The sequence below is a fragment of the Sinocyclocheilus rhinocerous genome, unplaced genomic scaffold (assembly GCF_001515625.1).
Source record: "Sinocyclocheilus rhinocerous isolate Xijiao unplaced genomic scaffold, SAMN03320098_v1.1 scaffold239, whole genome shotgun sequence".
Taxonomy (NCBI): domain Eukaryota; kingdom Metazoa; phylum Chordata; class Actinopteri; order Cypriniformes; family Cyprinidae; genus Sinocyclocheilus; species Sinocyclocheilus rhinocerous.
Window position 1 is genome coordinate 324,975 of NW_015653198.1, and position 22,941 is coordinate 347,915.

General features: G+C 36.8%; 2 protein-coding genes across 2 annotated transcripts in view; both read left to right on the forward strand.

Annotated features, from left to right (window-relative positions):
• LOC107715643 (adenylate cyclase type 9-like) overlaps window positions 1-12,904 on the forward strand; it is a 70,163-nt gene extending 57,259 nt beyond the window's left edge. The window contains exons 5-10 of the mRNA XM_016521798.1: window positions 1,141-1,243; window positions 1,533-1,741; window positions 4,923-5,082; window positions 6,930-7,072; window positions 7,936-7,959; window positions 8,096-12,904. Of these exons, the coding sequence (XP_016377284.1) occupies window positions 1,141-1,243; window positions 1,533-1,741; window positions 4,923-5,082; window positions 6,930-7,072; window positions 7,936-7,959; window positions 8,096-9,389 (1,933 nt within the window). The 3' untranslated portion in view covers window positions 9,390-12,904. The remainder of the gene's footprint in view (window positions 1-1,140; window positions 1,244-1,532; window positions 1,742-4,922; window positions 5,083-6,929; window positions 7,073-7,935; window positions 7,960-8,095) is intronic.
• Window positions 12,905-13,406: 502 nt separating this feature from the next.
• LOC107715623 (CREB-binding protein-like) overlaps window positions 13,407-22,941 on the forward strand; it is a 55,344-nt gene continuing 45,809 nt past the window's right edge. Inside the window, exons 1-2 of the mRNA XM_016521780.1 lie at window positions 13,407-14,201; window positions 14,478-14,493. Coding sequence (XP_016377266.1) covers window positions 14,130-14,201; window positions 14,478-14,493 — 88 coding nt within the window. The 5' untranslated portion in view covers window positions 13,407-14,129. The remainder of the gene's footprint in view (window positions 14,202-14,477; window positions 14,494-22,941) is intronic.

Sequence of the window (22,941 nt, forward strand, 5' to 3'; positions counted from 1 at the left end):
AAATCATTCTGTTATAACATAGTTGAGAATCATCTTTATACAAAGTTTGGTAAAAAAAAAAAATCCTGAAAACTAAAAATGTATTGGTGATATAAAAAATCTATTGTTTTTGCCTATGCATGTTCATTCATGTCTTTTTTTTATTTTTTTTTATTGAGTCCCGATGTCCTCTACCGAGGAAATAGAATAACTTATGAACGAAATATCATTTTTTACATTTTTTTTTATGCTCTAAACAATGTAAAGACATGTGATGTTTTTTCCTAAAAATCTTTTCTCGGGTCTTAAGAGGTTAAGGCATTTTAACTTTTTAACTTTACAGTGTCGCTTCTGTACCAAAATACGAGTCCATAACCCATAATAACGCTTCATCCAGTGAAAAAGTCTACCTCCCGTTTCTCTCTCACATCAAAATCCAACAACATATTTGTTGAAATGTTTTGGATTGTTTTCGCTTGTAAACAGTGCTTGATGAGACAACATTTTCACTGAAGAAAGCAATATTATGGATAGAGGAATCATATTTTAGCCAGAAACAATGATTTGAAGTTAAAAATGTCTTAATGAGGGATTTGTTTCTTAAAACATGCAGCTTCTCGCCTCACAAGACATTAACTGATGGACTGGAGTGGTATGGATTACTGGTGAATTATTGTGATGTTTTTATCAGCTGTTTGGACTCTCATTCTGACGGCACCCAATCACTGCAGAGGATCCTTTGGTGAGCAAGTGATGAAATGCTACATTCCTCCAAATCTTTTTCAGTGAACAAACAAACTCATCTACAACTTGGATGGCCTGAGCATGAGTAAAATTTCATTTTTTGTGTGAACTCGTTTAAGCTACATTTTCTTTGTGAAAATATAGTTTCTTATTTTTTTATTTTGATTTAGGGTTGAAGTGTCATCTGGATGTGTTTTGTGTGATTCACCCATAAAAGGCGCTGTACTGTGTGTATAAAGCTATATGTGCTGATATAGCTCAGCTCTGTGTGCATTTAAAACCAGACGTTTTCTTTTTTCTTACCACAAAGCTGCCTTCAGTGCAAACCTTCTGCATGCATATAAACAACGGACGCATTGGATTCTTAGTGAATTTCCTTCACAATCTAATCTTGTTTTCTGTGCTTCGACCTTGCAGTCTGATGAAAGATTACTTCTTCAGACCGCCCATCAACAGGTTGAGCCACACTTTCATAGACAAATCCCTGGAGTCGGCTTACAGGACCAGCTACCAGGATGAGGTATGATGTTCCTTCCATTTATATGTCGCTTTTAATTTGTTCTCACTCTGTCACGATGTTTATAACTGGTTTTAACTCAGTAGTGGTCTGTGATTTGTTCTAACTGGTCAGTAAGAGAGAGAAAGCGTCACAAGTACAAAGTTTGTTGCACTGTCTGTACTGCCCTCTGGTGGTCTGCCTTTTGAAATGCATAAATGCTAACCAGGACATATTATACTAGAAGTATTTTTCAAATCAAAGTTCTTGATTTGATCAGTAATTCTGTTGTTTTCTTTCTGATTGTTGTCAGGTTAAGACACAGGCTCCTGTCCAGACGTTTGCCAGTCCAACATTCAGCTCTTTCCTAGACATGCTCCTGTGCTGTTGTGTTCTCCTGGCTCTCTCTGTGGCCTGCCTCCTGCGACCGCTGGTTACCCAGCAGCCCCTGCCCACACCTGCACTCATAGTAGCCGCAGTTGCAGCTGTGCTTGAATGTTTGGCCCTAGTGCTGGCAATACGGTGAGTGTAAAGATTACGATCATTTATTCACCCTCATGTTGTTCCAAACCTGTACGATTGGTTTTCATGCAATATAAAAGAGCATATTTTTCAGAATGTCCTAACTGTTTTTTTCCCCTGTAAATTGACAGTGAATGGATTTGCCAAAACTGCATAACTGAAAAAACAAAAACAAAAAAAAACAATAGACAAAAAGGCCATATTATAGTTTTTGTTCATATTTTGAATTGTTTTATTTTTAGATTTTCTGTTTTCACTTTACTTTTAGTTAAAGTTTTATTAATTTTGTTTTTGAAATTTTTTAGTCATTTTTATTATTATTTTTTTTTTACATTTGTTTATTTAGTTTTTGTCGCTTTAGTAACAAATAAAGTTAAACTAAATGAAAATAAAAAATGTTGATTTGGCAACTTTAAATAAGATAAAGTTTTTTTTATATATGTATATTTTGCTTTATTTCAGTTAATGTTCAAAAATATTTAAAAAAAAAAAATTTTTTTAATGGTTTTAGTACACTATAATAACCCCGGCGTATAATCAAATATGTTGCAACACGTCATGCATGCTAGGTTTGAACAAAATTAATTTTATAGTTTTAGAATGACATTAGGGTGAATAAATGATTTCATTTTTGGATGCATGTGTATAATTTATTCATGTTTATTAGTAGTTTAATTATTGTCTATATATTTTTAAATAATTTTATTTATTAGTTGTAGTTAATTTACTTTTAATTGTTTTAGTACTTCATTTTAAACTTCATTTTAAAAATTTGAAATGTTGCCTTGGCAATAAGTAGGGATGCACCGATACCGATACTGGTATCGGTATCGGGCCCGATACTGGCCTCTGTACTCGTACTCGTACTCGTTAAAATGCCCCGATACCAAACGCCGATACCACACAGCATGTGATAAGCGCCATATTTAAACAAAGAAACACTGACAACAGACAGCAGAAAGGAGTTATGGATGTCTACTACGAAGTATATGTATGCAATGAATATAATGTTAAACATTCAGTATTAACGCCTGTATAGCTGATGTGTGCGAGCTGATAAACAAAGCACGCTGAGTGGATTGAGCGCGCGGCGGCGCAGATGCGCGAGCTTGTCGAATGAATATATCTTTCTCACAGACATCACTGGAAAGTTTGTAGTTCATGCGGATATGTAAAAAACAAGTAAGTAAAACAATGCACAAGTTACTCAACGGTAGGGAGAGAGCGAGAGAGAGACAGAAAGAGAGAGCGAGAGAGAACACGCGCGCACTTCTGTTGTGTGATCTTTGATGTTCATAAGTTAAAATTAGTTAAATTTGAGTTCATTTCAGTTAACGATTATTTTATTTCTAGTAACCATTTTTTATGGTTTTAGTTTTAGTTAACTCTAAGACCCCTAATGAATAATCAAAATGGTGCAACATGTCATGCTATATTTGTAGAAAATTGTACATGTTTAGAATTAAATGATGGTAAATAAATGATTCTAGAAATTTCATTTTTGAATGAACTATGCCTTACTTAAACCTGCCTGTGTAGATGAGGCCAAAAGGGTTGAAAAAAGGGTTTACTTGCTGTAAATATTCAACAGATCAAATTGCATGATCTTTTTAATACTTGTCAGAAATGTCGCTGAGTATTTTCAAGAAGAATTTCAGGCCTCTTGAGATGAACAAATTCTGCAAATATTGCTACTGTAACAGAATGGGGCTGAGCTAAAAATAATAACAATAAAAAAAAACATCTCAAAGAATGATACATGTGTTAAATAATGGAGAGTAATTACTCCTTTAGCCTCTGTTTCAACCAGCAGGCGTCTGGATCTGTTCCAGGCTGATACAGATGTTTGTTTCATATTCAAAAGCTTTAGCATCCTTTGTAGCTAAAATTCAAAATTCAAATGTGTTTCATTTGCATTCAGTGACTTTAAAAGGATCATTCAGCCCAAAATGAAAATTCTGTCATCATTTACTCACCCGCATTCGTTCCAGATGTTTTGAAGAATGTTGGTAACTAAACAGTCTCAGTTCCCATTGACTTTTATTGCATTGATTAAAGGGGTCATATGATGCTTTTTTAACGATCATTATTTGGTGTATTTGGTGTAACAGAATATGTTGACATGCTTTAATGTTCAAAAAACACATCAACTTGAAATCGCATCATATGACCCCTTTAAAAATACAATGGATGTCAGTGGGAACCAAACATGTTTGGCTAGCAGCATTTTCTTACATACAGGTTTGGAGTAGCATGAGGGTGAGTAAATGATGACAGAATTTTCATTTTCAGGTGAACTATCCCTTTAAAGGCAGTAAAATAACGGCAGTAGTTTTTAACAATATTTCTCTTTGCAATTTGGTTAAACACAGATAATTGTTTTACTGTCTGGAAATTGTGGGCAAATTGGATTTTACTGTCTGATAAAAATGTCAATATCAATATTTTTAGTGTTATATTGTCTGCATGATGGAATTGAATAGATACTTTGCCTGGCGTGTTTTTGTTCATATCAGTGTTACTTTAGTATCATTGAGATACTATTATAGTTTTTATTTTTATATTTTTCATTCTAATTTTAGTTTTTGTTATAATTAGATTAAATTAGAAGTTTTGGACATTTTGTTCTGTGTTTTTGTTATTTTTAGTAGTGTGATGTTTTTATATGTCTATTAATTTTATTTAAGTTTTATTTGAGTTATTTTAACACATCAAGTAAAACTAAATTAAAAAGAGAAACGTTGCTTTGGCAACGAGCTGAAAAAAGTAATAATATATTATATTATTATAATATATTATTAAAAGTTTTTTTGTATTATTTTACTACAGGTAATAATTTATTTTATTTCAAATTATTTTTACTGTGTTTTTTTTTTATGGTTTTAGTTTTAGTTAAATATAATAACCCTGGATCACATTAAAGTAAATATGGCATCTACTCTAACTAAGGTCCATAAACACCAAGGAAACAGCTGCCTTAAATTATGGAAGTTTTAACACTTTTAACTCATATTCCAGTATGTTATTGGGATGTTTTGTTGTTCAGAATAGGCTATTACCTCAGTCTTAAAACAGGACCAAGGCAATAGCAGCATAATGCACAATACACAAAGCGCATATAGCTGTTGCTGTATAGTCCTGAATCTTATAGAATGTGTCTATCTCATTGTCTACTTTACAGGCGAGCCTTTTACCTGGACAGAGTCCTGAACTGCACCAGGACCCTCTTCTGGGCCATTTCTGGCTGGGTTCCCCGTCACATGATCGGAGCGGTGCTGGTGTCTTTACCCGCCGTGGCTGTGTTTTCTCATATCACCTGCAATATGCATGACTCCATACAGGTAAACACAGTAGTAAAGATATTGTGAAGGGGTTTTCATGTATGTAAAATATTTTTATTAAATATAAATTGCATTTGTTTAACATTTCAATGTTTTCCCTTCCAAAAACGTACTGTAGCAGTACAGTGATGCTAATATCATGGTACTCTGATATCTACCATTGCACTGCTCACATACATACTTCATACTGAATTTTTTTAATTAGGACATTTTGTTCTACAGTAACCCAGTCTTTGTCCTGTTTCAGATGGCAACATTTTCCTCCATCCATTTCCTCCATCTTTAGGATTAGAATATAAAAATAGTTCTAAATATTAATAAATACTAAAATAGCATTTAGATAATAAAAATTGTAGTCACAAGTTTGTGAAACTGTGATTTATTCTTATCATACCAAAGAATCAAAATAACATGCATGCTTAATATAGTGTTCCAAAGTTTGAGGTCAGTAGGTCAGTATATGTATATATATATATACAATTCTGCAAGGATGCATTAAATTGATCAAATGTGACAGTAAAGACATTTATTTAAACAAACAAACAATCAATCAATCCTGAAAAAAAGTATCATGGTTTCCAAAAAATATTAAAAAGCACAAGTGTTTTCAACACTGATAATAATAATAAAAGTTTCTTGAGCAGCAAATCATCATAGAATGATTTCTGAAGGATCATGTGACACTGAAGACTGGAGTAATGATGCTGAAAATTCAGCTTTGATCACAGGAATAAATCACATTTTAAAATATAGTATAATAGAAAAAAATTGTTTTTTTAAATTGTAAATATTTTTCAGAATATTACAGTTTTTATTGTATTTTTGATCAAATAAATGCAGCCTTGCTGAGCATAACAGACTTAGTTCGAAAAGATTTTTTAAAAATCTTACCGACCACATACTTTTGAACAGTAGTGTGTAATTTTTTTTTATAATAAATATATTTTTATGTATACATCCCAATTTGTTGATCCCTTTTAAAGCAGAATTAAATCCACTGAGTTTAGGATCACATATTTGATCCTGGTCCACAAAACCAGTCATAAGGGTCAATTTTTTTAAATTGAGATTTATGCTGCATCTGAAAGCTGAATAAATAAGCTTTTCATTGATGTATGGTTTGTTAGGATAGGACAAAATTTGGCTGAGATACAACTATTTGAAAATCTGGAATCTGAGGGTGCAAAAAAAATCAAAATATTGAGAAAATCGCCTTTAAAGTTGTCCAAATGAAGTTCTTAGCCATGCATATTACTAATAAAAAATTAAGTTTTGATATATTTACAGTAGGAAATTTACAAAATATCTTCATGGAACATGATCTTTACTTAATATCCTAATGATTTTTGGCATAAAAGAAAAATCGATAATTTTGACCCATGCAATGTATTGTTGGATATTGCTACAAATATACCCCAGCGACTTAAGACTGCTTTTGTGCTCCAGGGTCACATATGAGTTTAATAAATGAGGGTTCTTGTCTCCTGCCTGCTTGGAAAGTTTCTTGGTCCTTATTGTGTAGATTTTCTTCAAAAGCACTCTAAAACAGCTGTAAATAGAAAGTATTTATTGTTAAAACACAAGAAACCATTTTATATGCAGTAGCAAAACACGATAAATGCTGGGCTAAATGCCTTTAAAGTGTGCACTAATGTATAGTACAGTACATATCTATTATGTAACAATTTATAGACATGTCTAGTGACCTCTGGACAGCAAAGATGCAGTAATTGAAGCAATTTGATGCTGCTTTGAGTCAGGGAAGTACATATTTCTGTAAACTGCAATCCTGCACGTACTGTGCTGCGAGCATGAGCATGTTTAATTCATGTCATTCTTTTCCCCAGTTCACCATGTTCACCTGCTGTGCTGTCATAATTGCCATCATCCAGTACAGCAATTTCTGCCAGCTCAGTTTCTGGATGCGTTCAAGCCTGGCGACGCTTGCGGGACTCACCTTTCTCAGTGTGCTCTGGAGCCCCCCTTGCAGGTTCAAACAATCATACAGTGCACAATGTATACATAGAACTTTTGCACACAGCAAAAAAAAGTGTTTTTGTCATCTTTGAGTTAAATATTTAGAAATCCATTTACTTGAGAAACAACACTGCATAAGACTTGTTTTTAGAGAAAATGTCTTAAAAATGACAATGTATTTTGATTTAATGCAGTTTTTCTTTTCCTTTATTTAAAAAAAGTACAAAAGATAGTACAAAAGATGAGATTTTTAGATATTTTAACTGGAAAACAAGCCCGTTTCCACCACTGAAAACAAAAAGGTACGGTAATAGCGGCTCTTTATCTCACAATTCGGACTTTTTTTCTCAGAATTGTAAAATAAAACTCACAATTGTGAGAAATAAAGTCAGAATTGTGAGATATAAATGTGCAAATGCAAGTTATAAAATCCAGTTCTGAGGAGAAAATGATATTTTCTGATATTTTCTCAGAATTGTGAGTTTATATCTCACAATACTGACTTAAGTCGCAATTGAAAATAATAAAGTCAAAATAAATATCTCGCAATTCTTACTTTATTTCTCAGTTGCAACATTATTTCTAAGAATTTTGAGTTTAAGTCTCACAATTCTGAGTTTTTTTTTTTTGTAATTGTAGTTAATTTCACACAATTGTGAAATTCGAAAAAACAATGTTTATTTGAAATAGGCATGGTTTTTAACATTATAAATGTCTTTATTGTCACTTTCTATCAATTTAATGCATCCTTGCTGAATAAAAATATTTATTAATCCAAGTTTATGAATTGTGATGCTTTTATTGGACTTTCATAAATTAGTTATGTTATGCTAAAACTAATCCAAAGCTAACTTTTCGCTGTCATTTTTCTTATAGCACTTGGGAACGTTTATTTGTGAGGTAAGTTTAAGACTACAGATACTACTTGTTGTTTCACATTTTAGTAGATTGATTTTATGCTAGCATACCACTTAAAAACTCTCAACCTAGAGTTTTCATTTTTGATTCAGCAGTTGTCTTTCTCTGTATCCACCAGATCCAGTGACTTCAACAGCAGCTTTAATGACGTCCAATCCCCTGCAGAAGATTCAACCCGACTGCAGGACCTGCTCGGCCCGGAAGCTTTGGCTGCCTTCTTCCTATTGCTCCTCCTCGTTTGGTTCCTAAACCGTGAGTTCGAGGTGAGCTACCGTCTACACTACCACGGCAACGTGGAAGCAGACCAGCACCGCATCAAGATCCAAAACATGCGGGACCAGGCCGACTGGCTCCTGCGCAACATCATCCCTATCCACGTGGCCGAGCAGCTGAAGGTGACCCAGAGCTACTCGAAGAACCACGACAACGTGGGCGTCATCTTCGCCAGCATCGTCAACTTCAGCGAGTTCTACGAGGAGAGCTACGAAGGCGGGAAGGAGTGCTACCGTGTCCTGAACGAACTTATCGGGGACTTCGACGAACTCTTGCGCAAATCCGACTTTTCCAATATCGAGAAGATCAAGACGATTGGCGCCACCTACATGGCGGCGTCGGGGCTCAATACGCAACAGTGTAGCGATCAAGCCCATCCGCATGCCCACCTGCGAGCGCTCTTCCAATTTTCTTTGGAAATGATGCACGTGGTGGACGACTTTAATAAAAACATGCTTGGCTTTAAGTTCAAGTTGCGAATCGGGTTTAACCACGGACCTCTTACCGCCGGAGTAATCGGTACCACAAAGCTACTCTACGACATCTGGGGCGACACGGTGAACATCGCAAGCCGGATGGACACGACTGGCGTGGAGTGTCGCGTTCAGGTTAGCGAGGAGAGCTACTGCGTGCTCAGTGGAATGAACTACGAGTTCGACTACCGTGGTACCGTCAACGTGAAGGGCAAGGGTCAAATGAAGACCTACCTTTACCCGAAGAACTCAGACAGCGGACCTGTACCTCAATACCAGCTCTCTGTCTCTCCGGAAATCCGAGTGCAGGTGGATGGCAGCATTGGACGCTCGCCCACCGATGAAATCGCCAATATGGTCTTAGCGGCCAGTGCTAGTAAAGTAGGCGCGTCGTTTTCTGTGAGCTCAGGACTCACCGGACAGGGATTTGCTGGTAGAGACTTTCCCGAGAAGACTGGAAGCAATGGTACGTCGAAGACTCAACGATCTGCGTCTGCTGTTGGCCTGACTTGCATACCGGAAACCAGCTTGAGCGCAAGTCCAGCGGTTTTCTGTAAACCACCGGACCCGACTTTGACCTCCCCTCCTGTCCGGGTGGAAATCGCAGAGGTTGTTGCAAAAATGGAGGGAGAAATTGCGTACATGGGCGAAATGACAAAACTTTGACTTGAAACAAGCCAACATTGTTGTCGCTGTTGGTTTTAACCCTTTAAACACAGGCTCTCCATTGAGTTTGTCGGGATAGGCGAGTTTAGGGATGTATGCTAACGTAGATTTGCATCTGTCTATGTGGAAAGTTTAAGCACACAACCTTGAAGTGTTTATAGCGCTAGCCGAATCAGGAGATACTTCCACATCTGGTTGGTGGTGCTGGACCGTAAAAACTCGGGAGGAGCCACATGAACCATTTCTATATGGGATACGAAATGCAGAGGAGATGCATTTGGACGGCACAGACCTGAAGTCCCATCCTTAAATAGACCGCAGTTATTTCCGCTAATTTAATTTTGAATATTATTTTCCTCTAGCTTCTACTATAGGCTGCCTTTCGTGACTGGTTTTCTTTTAATGAAGTGCCTTTAGGATGATAACAATATGTATGAGGCATTTTTCAAAAAGGTTTCTCAATCAAATCTTTCGCTGAAGATCTAAAAGATTTAGCATGTAAATTTGATGTTAGAAAGCGCTTTAATTTTTGTGAAAGTATTTGATATATTTTGGAATATTTATAGATAATTTGAGTTCTCTCAGTTGGACGTTCATCTAGTCAGTATTCAAAACAATTTTACAAAGCAAAACTCTGTATTGCGATGATTGCTGTTTTAAAAAGACCCAAGATAAAACCATCGCGTTGAATGGTGCATGGCCAAAAGTGTCTGTGAAGAAGTATTAGTGAAATGTAGAGCAAGCTATGGGCTAAAATCGCCTACAGTCAACAATATCAAACATCTCTAGCACTTTATCTTGATGCATGCATTCCTAAGTGTCTGAATATGGCCTTTCCGTCTCTTTTTTCGTGATTTTTCCTATTGCTCTTCATTCTGCAGCTAAATGCTTGGTTGGCTGACTGACATCTGAATTTCAGATGAAAGTTCTAAGACGATGTGCAAGTTTGCCTTAACGCTAATGAGATCATAGTCTTAAAGGACAAAAATGCATTCATGCATTAGCTACTGTGACTTTCAGACTTTACACAAAATATTATATAAAATATAAAAATGGGCAGTCAGTTTTAAGATATAGGCAGTTTGTTTACAAGTCAACATAAAATCAACACTGACCCCATTTACTCTCCTAGTCTTATTCTGGATGATCCATTAGTGCATGTTGTTGTAAAAGCAAAAATGTCTGTAATCTTTCATCAAAATTTAAACTTGCGACACTTCTGAAATGACTTATCGGCTGATGTCACCTAGGCTGTGCAGGAATGGAAAATAATGGTAATCAGTAGCTAAATAACATTGTTTTGGGCTACTGTTGTAGGTAGTGCAGCAATTCAATATTAAACTGATTATGGCAATAATAGCAAGTAGGCCTAATGATAGATTTGAAAACAATGCTTTAAAATTGGACAAACTCTGGTCAAAAATCCTCAAAAATTGGGTGGAAAAAAGCTGGTATCGTCTACTTCCACCGTCTAATCCCAGGGTACTCAACAGGGGGCCCGTCTGCATTCATTTTGTGGCCTGCGTCATGCAGAAGACTAATGTATTTAATCAAGCAAGTCTTAGATGAGTGATAAACTGCATTTCTTAATCAGTTAAACTGCAAATATTGTCTTAAATAAAGTCTTATGATGCAAATTGTAATTTGTGGCCCTTCGCATTTTATGTGGTTAAAATGCGGCCCGCTTGGCCTCTGAACTTGAGTACCCCTGGTCTAATCAATCCCTGATGGATCAAATTAAATCCTATCCTACTTTTTTTTTCTCATGGAATATGTAATGTTTCACTTAAAATGACGTCATATGAGAGTATGAGCGTGCCATTTCATGTTGGCTTTGATTTGAATTATTGTGCGCTGACATCTTGAGTGGTAAAAGTTAATTCAATTAGTTCAAATGTGAAAAAATAAAACTTAAAAGAGACAGTTAAGTCACCATAGTGGCATAACAGTTTCAAGGACTGGTAATAATCTAGGTAACATATATGTACCAGTCAAATGTACAGACTCATGTGAATATTAGAATAGATTAGACCATAGCCTTGACTCTGCCTGCTTGTCTTTTGATGTGCAATAGTAAAGGGTAAATTATTGTATGGGATATTAGCAAAAGGAAGTAGATTTTAATCTTTTTAACATTGAGCTTTGTGAGTAACTTAATCTGCACTGATACTACATACATTTTACGACTGTCTAATGATTTAAAAATGGATGTTTTACATTTTGATAGCAGTTTAGTGTCTTTGCTTTTTCCCTTACGTTTTGGCTTTATGATGGGCGACCTGTATTAGTTTAAAAGGGTTGTGTGCTCAATGATTTGCTATTGATTTGTCATGCTTCACGTTCAGTGGTGATATTTATGGGAATATGAGAAAATGTGAAATGTATAACTTTTCTTGACATTGCTGTGAATTAGCAATCTGCCAAGAAAATATACATTTAAAAGGGAATTGTTATAAAAGGTGATTGATTTGCCAGTATTTCTCATTGTATATATTAGTGCCTTTTACTCGTTTAGAATGCATTGATCGGTCAAATGACATCCTGTTTATCTGTTCATTTTCATACACTAAATGCTTGTGTATGATAAATGTCTTGAGATTCAACGTGATCTTTAGCGCTGTGCCTTTTCTTAACGATTAGCTTGACGTGTCCATTTTCACTGTATATTCCTTTTGAATGTGAACTGCTCTTTATTTAAAAATGTACAGGATGAATATTGTCATTTATTTACTCCAAGGTGCCACTCTAATATGTCATTTTTATTCTGTGCTGATTTTGATACTGTTCAGTTGATGTGTTTTTGGTGACACCAAGCATAGCAATCCATGTATTTATAATATATTTTATAGGGCACGACTTTTGCTAAATAATAAAAGTGCCCTTGCTGTCTGGATGGGGAATGAGCACACAACCCTTATGGGCTCCTCTGTTTCAGAGTAGTAGAGCAATATAAAACTTGATCCAACTAAATAAGCGTTACGCTTCAGCCTCCGAACTGCTGCTTGAACTTAGCTTGACGAAGCACAATTGTGTTTTTCATCAGTTATTTTTTATGGAAATGTGCTCCTTATGAACTTTCCATTCCATTACTTCTGTTTGAGACTTTATTGTGAGGAAAACACATTTAGGGCAAATGAAAGGGCTGAACTAATGTATGATAACAGAAGAGCCACATTTTATTTTTATTTACAATCACTTAAGTTGGCCCAATTGATGATTCCAAGCAATTTGACGTAGGAAACGTGTGTTTTAATAGAAATATCACACACTGGGGACTTCTTGCCAAAGAGCGTATTTATTCAAGAATGTATGATTTCGAGTTTCTCTTGGGTTTCTTCATTTATAAACTCAATCTGTATTCATTTGTATAAATTTTTTTCTCTCCTATGTTTGTACATATGCATTGCTCTGTGTTGACATATAATTAATTTTTGTATTATTTATATCAATGCATGTGCCATACTGTTACATCAAAGCTAATGGATGAAAAGGGAAAGCCAATAATACAGTGTTGAAGTCTGCTTCTGTCTGTTGATTTGTAATGAAGCTGAAAATTTCAATGCCTGTTCACAGTAGCAATATCCTGCACACACACTACCACACAAGTTTAATTTTGGGATGAACTATTCCTTCTATTCTTATTAAGCACATCTTTTGAATACACACAGCTGTATTTACAAAAGTTACATGGTTAATTGCAGTCTACCAAGTTTTACTGCAGTACTACACTGAAAAATCCTAGTACAGTTCTCTTTCAAACAATGTTTTCATTTAATTTTAATAAAGAGATGTGCTAACTGTGGTATTTGTTACCATGGTACACTTTTGTAAGGGGACGTTCAAAACTGACCCGATTGAACACTACATCTTCGCTATTTACATGTAAACCACGCCCCCTAGCGGCTGTTTTGGTTACGACCGCGTGACGTACGCGTTTGTGTGAGGGGCGTGGCCGCGCAGCCCCTCCCCCTCCACAGTCTGGCTGGAAAAGAAAAAAAAACTTTTTGTATCGAAGGAATCAACAGCCGCCATCTTGTCGCGGATGAGCGTCAGGATTTCGGGAGAGCATATATTATTTTTTACGCACCCGGCTCCATCGGAACCGGGCCAAATAGCTTCCCTGCGACGGAAACGATAAGCTTCGGGCCGAATCGCGGATCTTTGTGGCGAATATTAGCGTAATGGAGCCGTTTTTGTGGTCGGCTGGAAAACCCCCGTATATCTGATTTCCCCCTTCAGCGCGAGCGGCGCTCCTGTGCCACTCGCCTATATTAAAACAGAATTATTTGCTCTCATTTTTCATTTATATTTTCGGACTTCCCTGATTATTCGCTTCGGGCTGGACATGGAGCTTGAAGGTCTTTATTTTTCTTCGCAGAAAATAGCATTTTTGAACAGAGCCACTTGAAGGAACCGGGATTGATGATTTTTCTCCCCTCGTCGTTTGTTTTTCGATTTTTAACGATGATATAATTTATTTCCGTGGGGTTTGGGGTGATCATTAAGGTTAATTATGCGGGTTTTGGGTGTTGGATTATCATGCGGTGAATGGCGGTGGCGGAGCGGGGCGCTGTTGAGTCGCGTTTGAGCCCCATCTGTTAATTATTGGCCCCTGATCGCTGAATAATCATAGAAAAACCCGAAGGTTGATTTGATTTATTTCGCTTTGTCCCCCCTCCCGGGCTCTTGGAAGACGCATTTATTGCTTTGACGTGTTTTTTTGTGAAGCGAGAGAGCACGATGGCTGATAATCTGCTGGATATGGGTCCCTCCAGCGCAAAGCGGCCCAAACTCAACTCACCTGCGCTGTCCTCCGACACTGGGTGAATGGCGGTGGCGGAGCGGGGCGCTGTTGAGTCGCGTTTGAGCCCCATCTGTTAATTATTGGCCCCTGATCGCTGAATAATCATAGAAAAACCCGAAGGTTGATTTGATTTATTTCGCTTTGTCCCCCCTCCCGGGCTCTTGGAAGACGCATTTATTGCTTTGACGTGTTTTTTTGTGAAGCGAGAGAGCACGATGGCTGATAATCTGCTGGATATGGGTCCCTCCAGCGCAAAGCGGCCCAAACTCAACTCACCTGCGCTGTCCTCCGACACTCCAGGTAAGATGCTGCTGATCACACCTGTCAAATCTGAAAGCCTCCAGAGATCAGACCCGGAGGAAGCTCGCATAGACCAGGTCTGCTGTTTTATAACACGCTCGCTCAGGTGTCCGATCAGAAACCCTTTAGACCAGGTAAAACTCTCACGTGTTCGATGAGAAATCTCTCAGGCAGGGTTCAGGTAGCGGTCTCACCTGTCCTGCAAGAAACCAGGTAAGTCTCAACGTCAGAAATCTCTCACCTGTCCCACCAGAAACCGATCAGTTCAGGAAAGATACTCGGTTGTTCATCTCAAACCCCCTCAGACCAGGTCCAGGTCTTGCTAGCGACTGACCAATCGTGCTTCATTTTTATGACCGATATCTGTAGTTTTTGTTTCATTTCTGAAAACTGATATGCAGAACCAAAATGTTTACACAATAATAACTAGATGGACATTAAACAGCAATAAAAACATGCATTATAAATATTTTATTATAACTATTGTTGTTTATGTAGAGTCGTGTGTATATATATATATATATATATATATATATATATATATATATATATATGTAAAAAAGTACATTTTTCAGAAATATTTATTTCTATTTTTGAAAAAAAGGTAACTTAGAACATCTATCTATCTATCTAGTTAGCTAATGGTTAAGCTACCTATTTTTTTTTAAAAATAGACAATTATTTCTGAAAATTTTTATTTTTTACATATTTTATAATTGAGAATTGTTTGGGTGCTTTTGTTTAAATGTCAAATGGGCCACTTATTAATAGTTTTGGTATTAAATAACTGATTAAGTTGAAATGTGATAATATCTGTAAAATACGTTCTAGATACGCCATATGTTACTTTTCTGCTAACGAATGCAGAACGATTTTATTTCTAAAATCCAAAATAATTTTTAAATATCTAAAATAATTTTGATGATAATAACTAGATGATTGTTGGACAACAGTACAAATATTAATACAATGCTCTTGTTTATAAAAGTTAAGAATGAGTAACTGTTAATTATAATTAAATTTGCAGTATATTCTCTTGTTGGTTGATTTTATTATTATTTTTTATCTGTCAAATGGTCACATTTAATAGGCAGACCCACTATTAAAGAACCGATAACCAATTGACAGTTGTAAAGTGTGAATATCGGTAAAATATGTCAGTCAAAATGACTTCTGGTCGCTCCCTATCTCTCACCTGTCCTGTCAGGTCAAACCAGGTTCAGGTGAGACACTTACCTATCCCATAAGAATCCTCTCAAACCTGGGTTCAGGTATGACTTTCACCCCAGAACCTGGTCTATGTGATAATCTTACAGTCCATCAGAAACTGATTGTTCTTGTCAGCGTAACTGCTGCATGAAGGCAGTTCCGGCAAAACCCCTTATTTCCAGTATGTGAGGTTTAGTCTACAAGCAGGGATGTGTTGAATTAGTGTATATACAACAAATCTGTGCACTTTTATATGTGCAACAAATGTTTGCATTGAATGTAATATTTAAAATTTTTTACTATCACAAAATGTCTTTATAAGACATAACTTTGTGCACCATCTTACAAGTTTTTTTTTTTTTTACTCACTTGAACTGATAGTGACTTTTGAAGCCATTCAACTGCTTAATGTGATCGTATTCCTGTGGTATGCAATGACATTGACTCTGATATTTATCTTCATATGCTCTTCTGAGTGAGGTCTTGTTGCAAGTTATTCATATAGATACCAAGCATCTCCGGATGCGGATTTCTGTGAGGGCTGCTAATAATCAGTGCAATGACAATTGACATCAGTCTCGAGGAAAGCAGAAGTTTTTTTTCATCCCCATTTTGCATGCAAGTCTTCATGCACCATCTGTTGAGGTTTCACTCAGCTGAATATTACTTATGCGGAGACTTTAGTGCAGTGATTCGCAAGCTTTTGGACTCGAGGCTCCCTGTTGTTCAACAGAATATTCGAAGCCCCCAAGAAATATGATTTCAGTTTACATCTTGATTTTTTTTTTTTTTTTTAAGCATGTTAATTTAGGGTTAGATTTTTAGTAAGTTAATATTTACACAAGTAATTTTTTTAATGTTAATTTATTAATTGAAATATTAAATAATACATTAAATAAATATTAAGTCATCCTGCAGATGTGAAATTATCTTTTAAGCATGTTACTGTTTCAAGGTTTTGTGTGATTTACCTTGATTTACCAGTTCATTGTATTAGACAAATATTAGATGGCATGCTTCAAAGTTTGGATGTGTAGGATTGTAATTATGAATGGATGGTTTCTCTAGTCATTGTTTATAGGAGCAGCCACCCACTTGATAGCATCATAGCAGTGAGTTTTGCACAGACAAGCATTACTCATTCTCCAGAAAATGTGAAATTGTTTAAAATATAACGATAGACGCTAGAAAAATGAAGACACGTTTAGTAATTTCTGTAGTCTTGTTTTAGTAAGCCGAATGTAGGATGCCTTCTGGTTAGGATTTCAGGGACGTCCTAATGGGTTTCTTGTGAAGCAGAATGTTTTGTGTTGTAGAAAGTAGCATTTTGTTTAAGAGCATAACTTAAAGGGGTCATATGATGCTGCTAAAAAGAACATTATTTTGTGTATTTGGTGTAATGAAATGTGTTTATGCGGTTTAAAGTAAAAAAAACACATTATTTTCCACATACTGTACATTATTGTTTCTCCGACTTTAGTCTTTGCAAATTTACAGATCTTCTTTATGCACCAAGAGCTTGTAACACTCCAAAGAGAAAGGAAAAAATGAAATCGCATCATATGACCCCTTTAAGACTCGCATCAGGAAATTCCACAGCTCAGCGTGGAGAGATCCGTTATTTCCTGTCTCCCTAATTCCTCCCATGTTTTTTGTTTAAGTGCACTCTGACTTATTATTTGACACAAAACTAGCCATTTTCTTAATGTGACGTAAGTGGTGTTTGTTGCGCAAAAGCCGCAACAGTGATGCTAGAGTGGAGTCGTGGACAGTTGCTAATAGGGCTGGCTATTGAGACAAATTTCACAATTAGTTTTGATCTCGATTCTATACTGATTCATTTGGCAATCAGGTGCAGTACATGGGGGAAAAAAATCTCTCAACTAATGCTGTAAAAGGTACAATAAATTGATCATAAAATTACATTTAATTCAAACATACACTAAAAGGATAGTTCATCCAAAAATGAAAATTACCCCATGATTTACTTTTAAGGTAAATCATGTAAATCATGGGGTAATTTTCATTTTTGGGTGAACTATCCCTTTAAATATGGAAGAACAGGTCAAGTAAAAATATAAATATGTAATACAGTCTATATATTTAGCTTATTTCTATAGTTAAATTTTTCTAACTAATTATTGAGTTCAGGGTCATTGAATGGATTTTCTAAGGTAAACATAAGGTTATGTGACATCGTTTATAAGCGGTTGAAACACTGATTGAGCAACATGACACATTTTGCTAAATTGTACTTTTTCTTTCAACATCTTCTGATGGTCATTCATGTTCATTTTGTGCAGTAACTAATAGTAAAGCAGAAGAGATGATCGGTTCACACGGGCTCCACGCTGCCGCTTCTGCTGAGGCTACAGCAATCTGTCACACCAAATTAAAGAGTGCCAAACAGTGTTTATTGCTTGAATTTTGTAATAAAATTAACAGAATTTGAAAGCTTAGACTTTGTTTCATATCAAAAGTAGCAAAACACAAATTATTGCGATTTATTGGACAGGAGTCATGCTGTAAATAATGATTCATTAAAGGGAAAGTTCACCCAATAATGAAAGTTGCCATAATTACTTACCCTCATGTCGTTCTAAACCCGTACGACCTTTGTTCATATTCGGAACACAAAATAAGATATTTTTGATGAAATCTGAGAGCTTTCTGACCCTGTATAGACAGCAGTGTAACTGAAACGTTCCCAGGTCCAGAAACGAAACAAGGACATCGGTAAAATGGATCATATGACATCAGTGGTTCAACCGTAATTTTACAAAGCTGCGAGAATACTTTTCGCGTGCAAAGAAAACAAAAATAATGATTTTATTCAACAATTCTTCTCCTCCAAAGTAGGGCTGCACGATATATCGTTTCAGCATCGATATCGCGATGTGCGCATCCGCGATAGTCATATCGTAGGATGTGCGATGTTTAGTATAGGCTACTGATCTTTATACTGATTGTTTTCTTTGCTCACACACAGACACGGTGTCTACACCGGACACGACAGCTGTACAGAGATACCCATTTTAAATACATTTAGTAGCAGAGCTACTGCACGCGATTTTCAGTGCTGGAAATCCGTTTATCCTTTGTTGACACTTCCGCGTCGTCGTGGAGAGCGCAGGGCACGGTTGCTTAGCAACGGCAGACGCCATGAAAGCGCAAGCTCCCGAGCACTTTGGAAAGTAGGAGAAAGCGGCGCGACTGGCGTTTTCCATGCGTTTTTAGGCGCAACATGTGAACGGCCCCAAAGTCTGTCTACACTGGACGCGACAAAGCGACCGTTGCCCATCATTTGAACTTTGTGTCAGTACATCATAAATAGAACGTGGCATCCGTTTACTGTCGGGAATTGTCGTACCTTGCCGCATCCAGTGTAGACTGACAGCATCACGGATCATAATGGGTTCATTGTATTTTGTCGAGTCGCGCCGCCCCTGCTCTCGTCCGATGTAGACACGGTGAGAGCCACGCAGATGCACGTGAACACTGAATTCTGTTCACTTCTGCGTCTATTTGTGCCTGAAATACTGTGCTCTGCAAGTATCGTTGTAAACGCAGTTGCTTATAGCTTAGGTGAAAGGGAAACAATTGAGAAAGAAAATGGATGTGTAACAGTATATTGGTTTACAGCAGTTTAGCTTTAAAAAAAATAATTGCGTATTAAATCGCAAAAAATAATTTTTTTTTTTTACAAGGAATTATTTTCTTATCTCTTACTTTGAATTTGCTATAAGTAGGGTTGGGTATCGTTAGAAATTTTCCGGTTCCAGTTTTGCCTAACGATTCCGGTTCCATTTAAATGAACTATTATTATTATTATGAATGTAGTGTTGATGGAAGGTAGTAAGTAATGTTGAGTAATGCTAGTCCATCTATCACATGTGCTTCAAAGTTTGTTTTTTAAACTATCAATAACATTTTGCTTTTTTGATTTGTGACATCCTTATGGGAAACGCCGGCACAAGGCTGCTCACAGCGCTTGGTCACGTGTGGCACCAGAACCGTTTTCGGAACCGAAACTTAGAAATTGTTCACGGTTCTGGTTCTTTTCAAAAAACAGAACTGGTTCTGAAGAAGAACTGGTTCTCGGTTCCAAACCCTAGCTATAAGAAATCAAATACACTGCTGGACAATAATCAATCATTTGTAATCTATAATTTTTTTCCTAATTGCAATTTTATAATTTTTTTATACTACAAACAATTATTTCAATTTTCTGCACAGAATAAGGTAAAAAAAAAATATACTTTATAGTTTCTGTACTGTAATTGTCAATTAGCACTGCATCATTCATAAATTGTATTTATTTATTGTGTTTATTGTCTTAACATTTCCGTTCATTTGGCTTTTTATACAGTTTAGCTGCAGATATAGCCTGGCACGTCTATGAGCGCGAGATCACTTCTCTTTCAGTGCGAAAACGTCTTTATCTCATTTTCATAAAATAAAATGCTATAGTATAGAGCCCGACCGATATATCGTTTTGCCGATATTATCGGCCGATATGAGCCTGTCGCCGATATATCGGTATCGGCGAATATGCCGCCGATATGAACTTTTTTTTTTTTTACAGAACATATAACGCAGATAAAATGCTTGAAATGGTGTAATTACTTAGTTTGTCCAGCAGAGCGCGCTCCATTGTTTGCTACTGGCGACCTGGATGAAACGCTTTAAAGCTTAAGTCTATGGAAAACCATTGAAACTTTGAACGGCCATATCTCCGTAACGGCGCGGCGAATCCGCACCAAATTCGGGGGATGCCTTCAGCTCGAGGACCCCTCTCGAACATGAATCGAGTGTACGTCTAGAGGCCCGATTTCGAATGAGACCACCCCCGCGTGAATAGCCCCCGGGGTTCGGGAGTTACGGGTGGTTAAATTCGCGGCCCGGCGCCGACCGATCTAGCGATCCCGGGGGGCTACCGACGCGCGGAGGGTGGCGTTCGAGAGGGCTCCTCGAGCTGAAGGGATCCCCCGAATTTGGTGGAGATCCGCTGGCGCGTTCGCGAGATAGTGACACCAGCCAACACTTTCACTTCAGTAAGGAGGTCTCTTGTTCAGGCAGCAGCATTCAAGCGTTGTCTTATTCGACCGTAAGTGCCCTGCGAAGTGGACTTCACATGAAATTCCGCCATGATTCCAGTTCCAAGGGAACATACACGTTACATTCAAAGGGCATTAAAGTGCGCGAGACATGCATTTATATTTATTTACAGAGGTATGTCACATTTCACACTTGTCACAGTAAGTTTCATCTGTGTGTGAAGACAGTAGCGCAAATCCGTGAATGAATGTTCCGAAGTGAAATAAACTTCAACGGAATAAAGTTGAATGGAATTGAATTGAATTAAAGTTGAATAAACTTCAACTTTACTGTTCAGTGCACTGATGTCAGACTCATTTTGGATAATAAAGTTTATTGTTAAACTGTTAAATGCCCTGCCTCCATTAAGTATCTCTGTCACGTCATTATAAGTGTTTGATCACCACATTTGAGTGATCATTGCAAAAAATGTGTTTATGTATATATATTCTGTTTATGTAAATGCTGTATTCTATATATAGTACCAGTCAAAAGTTTGGACACACGAATGGGAAAGTGTCCAAACTTTTGACTGGTACTGTACTATAATATACACAAAGAATATCGGACGATATATCGATATCGGCGTTTATTTACTACCTAATATCGGTGTCGGCCCCAAAAAACCCATATCGGTCGGGCTCTAAAATATACCCCAGCGACTTAAGACTGCTTTTGTGCTCCAGGGTCACATATATTGTAACACAACATGTATAGTATATATACACATCACAGTACAGTTTTCATTACCCAACAGTGCAGAAAATCTTCACAGCAGTGACTAACAAAACTACTTCACTTTTGCATTAACTGCCACGAAGTCGAAGAAAAGGACCACACATCAGCTGCTCAAAAAATGTGTCAGTGAGACAAACGGAGCGCGAGCGCAATCTTGTGACAGTCACAGGCGGTTAGTGGAGCGCGTGAAGGAGAGATGCGAGGGCACGGACACTGTTCAAGGTCTCCATTAATTCGTGCTTGTAGTAATTTAATGTGTATATATTTTGAAAGCATTGAATCCCTATAGAAATCGCGATTCATTTGATTCTTAGCGTTTTAAATTGATTACTGTCCGAAATCGACGATTCACGATTCAAAATTTCCATGTTTCAAGATCGATGCATATGCATCGTCAGGGTTTGTAATCGATGCATCGAGAAAATTTTCGAATTAGCGGCAATTCAGCTATGCCTAATATAAAATAACATAACTTACACAAAGTTTAAATAGGTAGAACTATACAATACTGAAAATAAGTAAACACCGTGGAACCAAATAAATAGCCTACGAAACGTAAAACGTTTATTAACTAAATGAATAAGAAAGCTTGGAGGCACGGCATACACCTTGATGTCAAATAAAATAAATTACATTAAGTTTAAATGAAGTAAAAATCAGCAAACATTGTGAAACCAATTAAATGAATATTTAAAAAAAAAATTCCAATATCACCTTAGATAAATGGCAAAAGTCAGCAGGCTTTTCAAAATTCAAAGTATTGCCAAACAGGCGCTTTTGCATTTCATTTCAAAACTAATCACCCGCTATCGTCTTGTCTGTCTCACCTCACTCTTTTCAGTCAGCTCGACTCACTCTCCTCAAAGTGGTAAATTAAATCTGATCTGTGATGCGACTGTCGTTCGGCACGCTTCATTGAGAAGCCGCATTCAGTTTTTAATTGTAGTGTCTGTAGTGACTAACTGAACTAAATTATTTTTATTGCTGTAAAAAAATCAAAACCACGGTGGCGGGCGGTGCCGCTGTGGGCAAGTGACGTAACCGGTGTTGCGGCTTCACACCAAATATCTAATTTCTAATGTTTTATATGCAGATTAAATGGGTCTTAAGGAAACTTTTGTCTTGTCTCCCGATGCCAAAGGAGGGCGCAATGAGCAAAATAATGCAGCACGTTTAAATTGTGAACGCATAAGTCTATAAAAAAACGTGCATTGCGTCTACATTAACTCATATAAATCAAATATAATTTCATAAATTGCAGAAACAATTATGAACAAAACAGCATAATGTATTTATGCATTGCTTAATAGAAAGAGCCGAAGCGCCATTCACACAGATTGCATTTAAAAACATATGAGACGCAGTGAAAAGGAATAAACCTCCACAAATTCGCGACATGTTTTC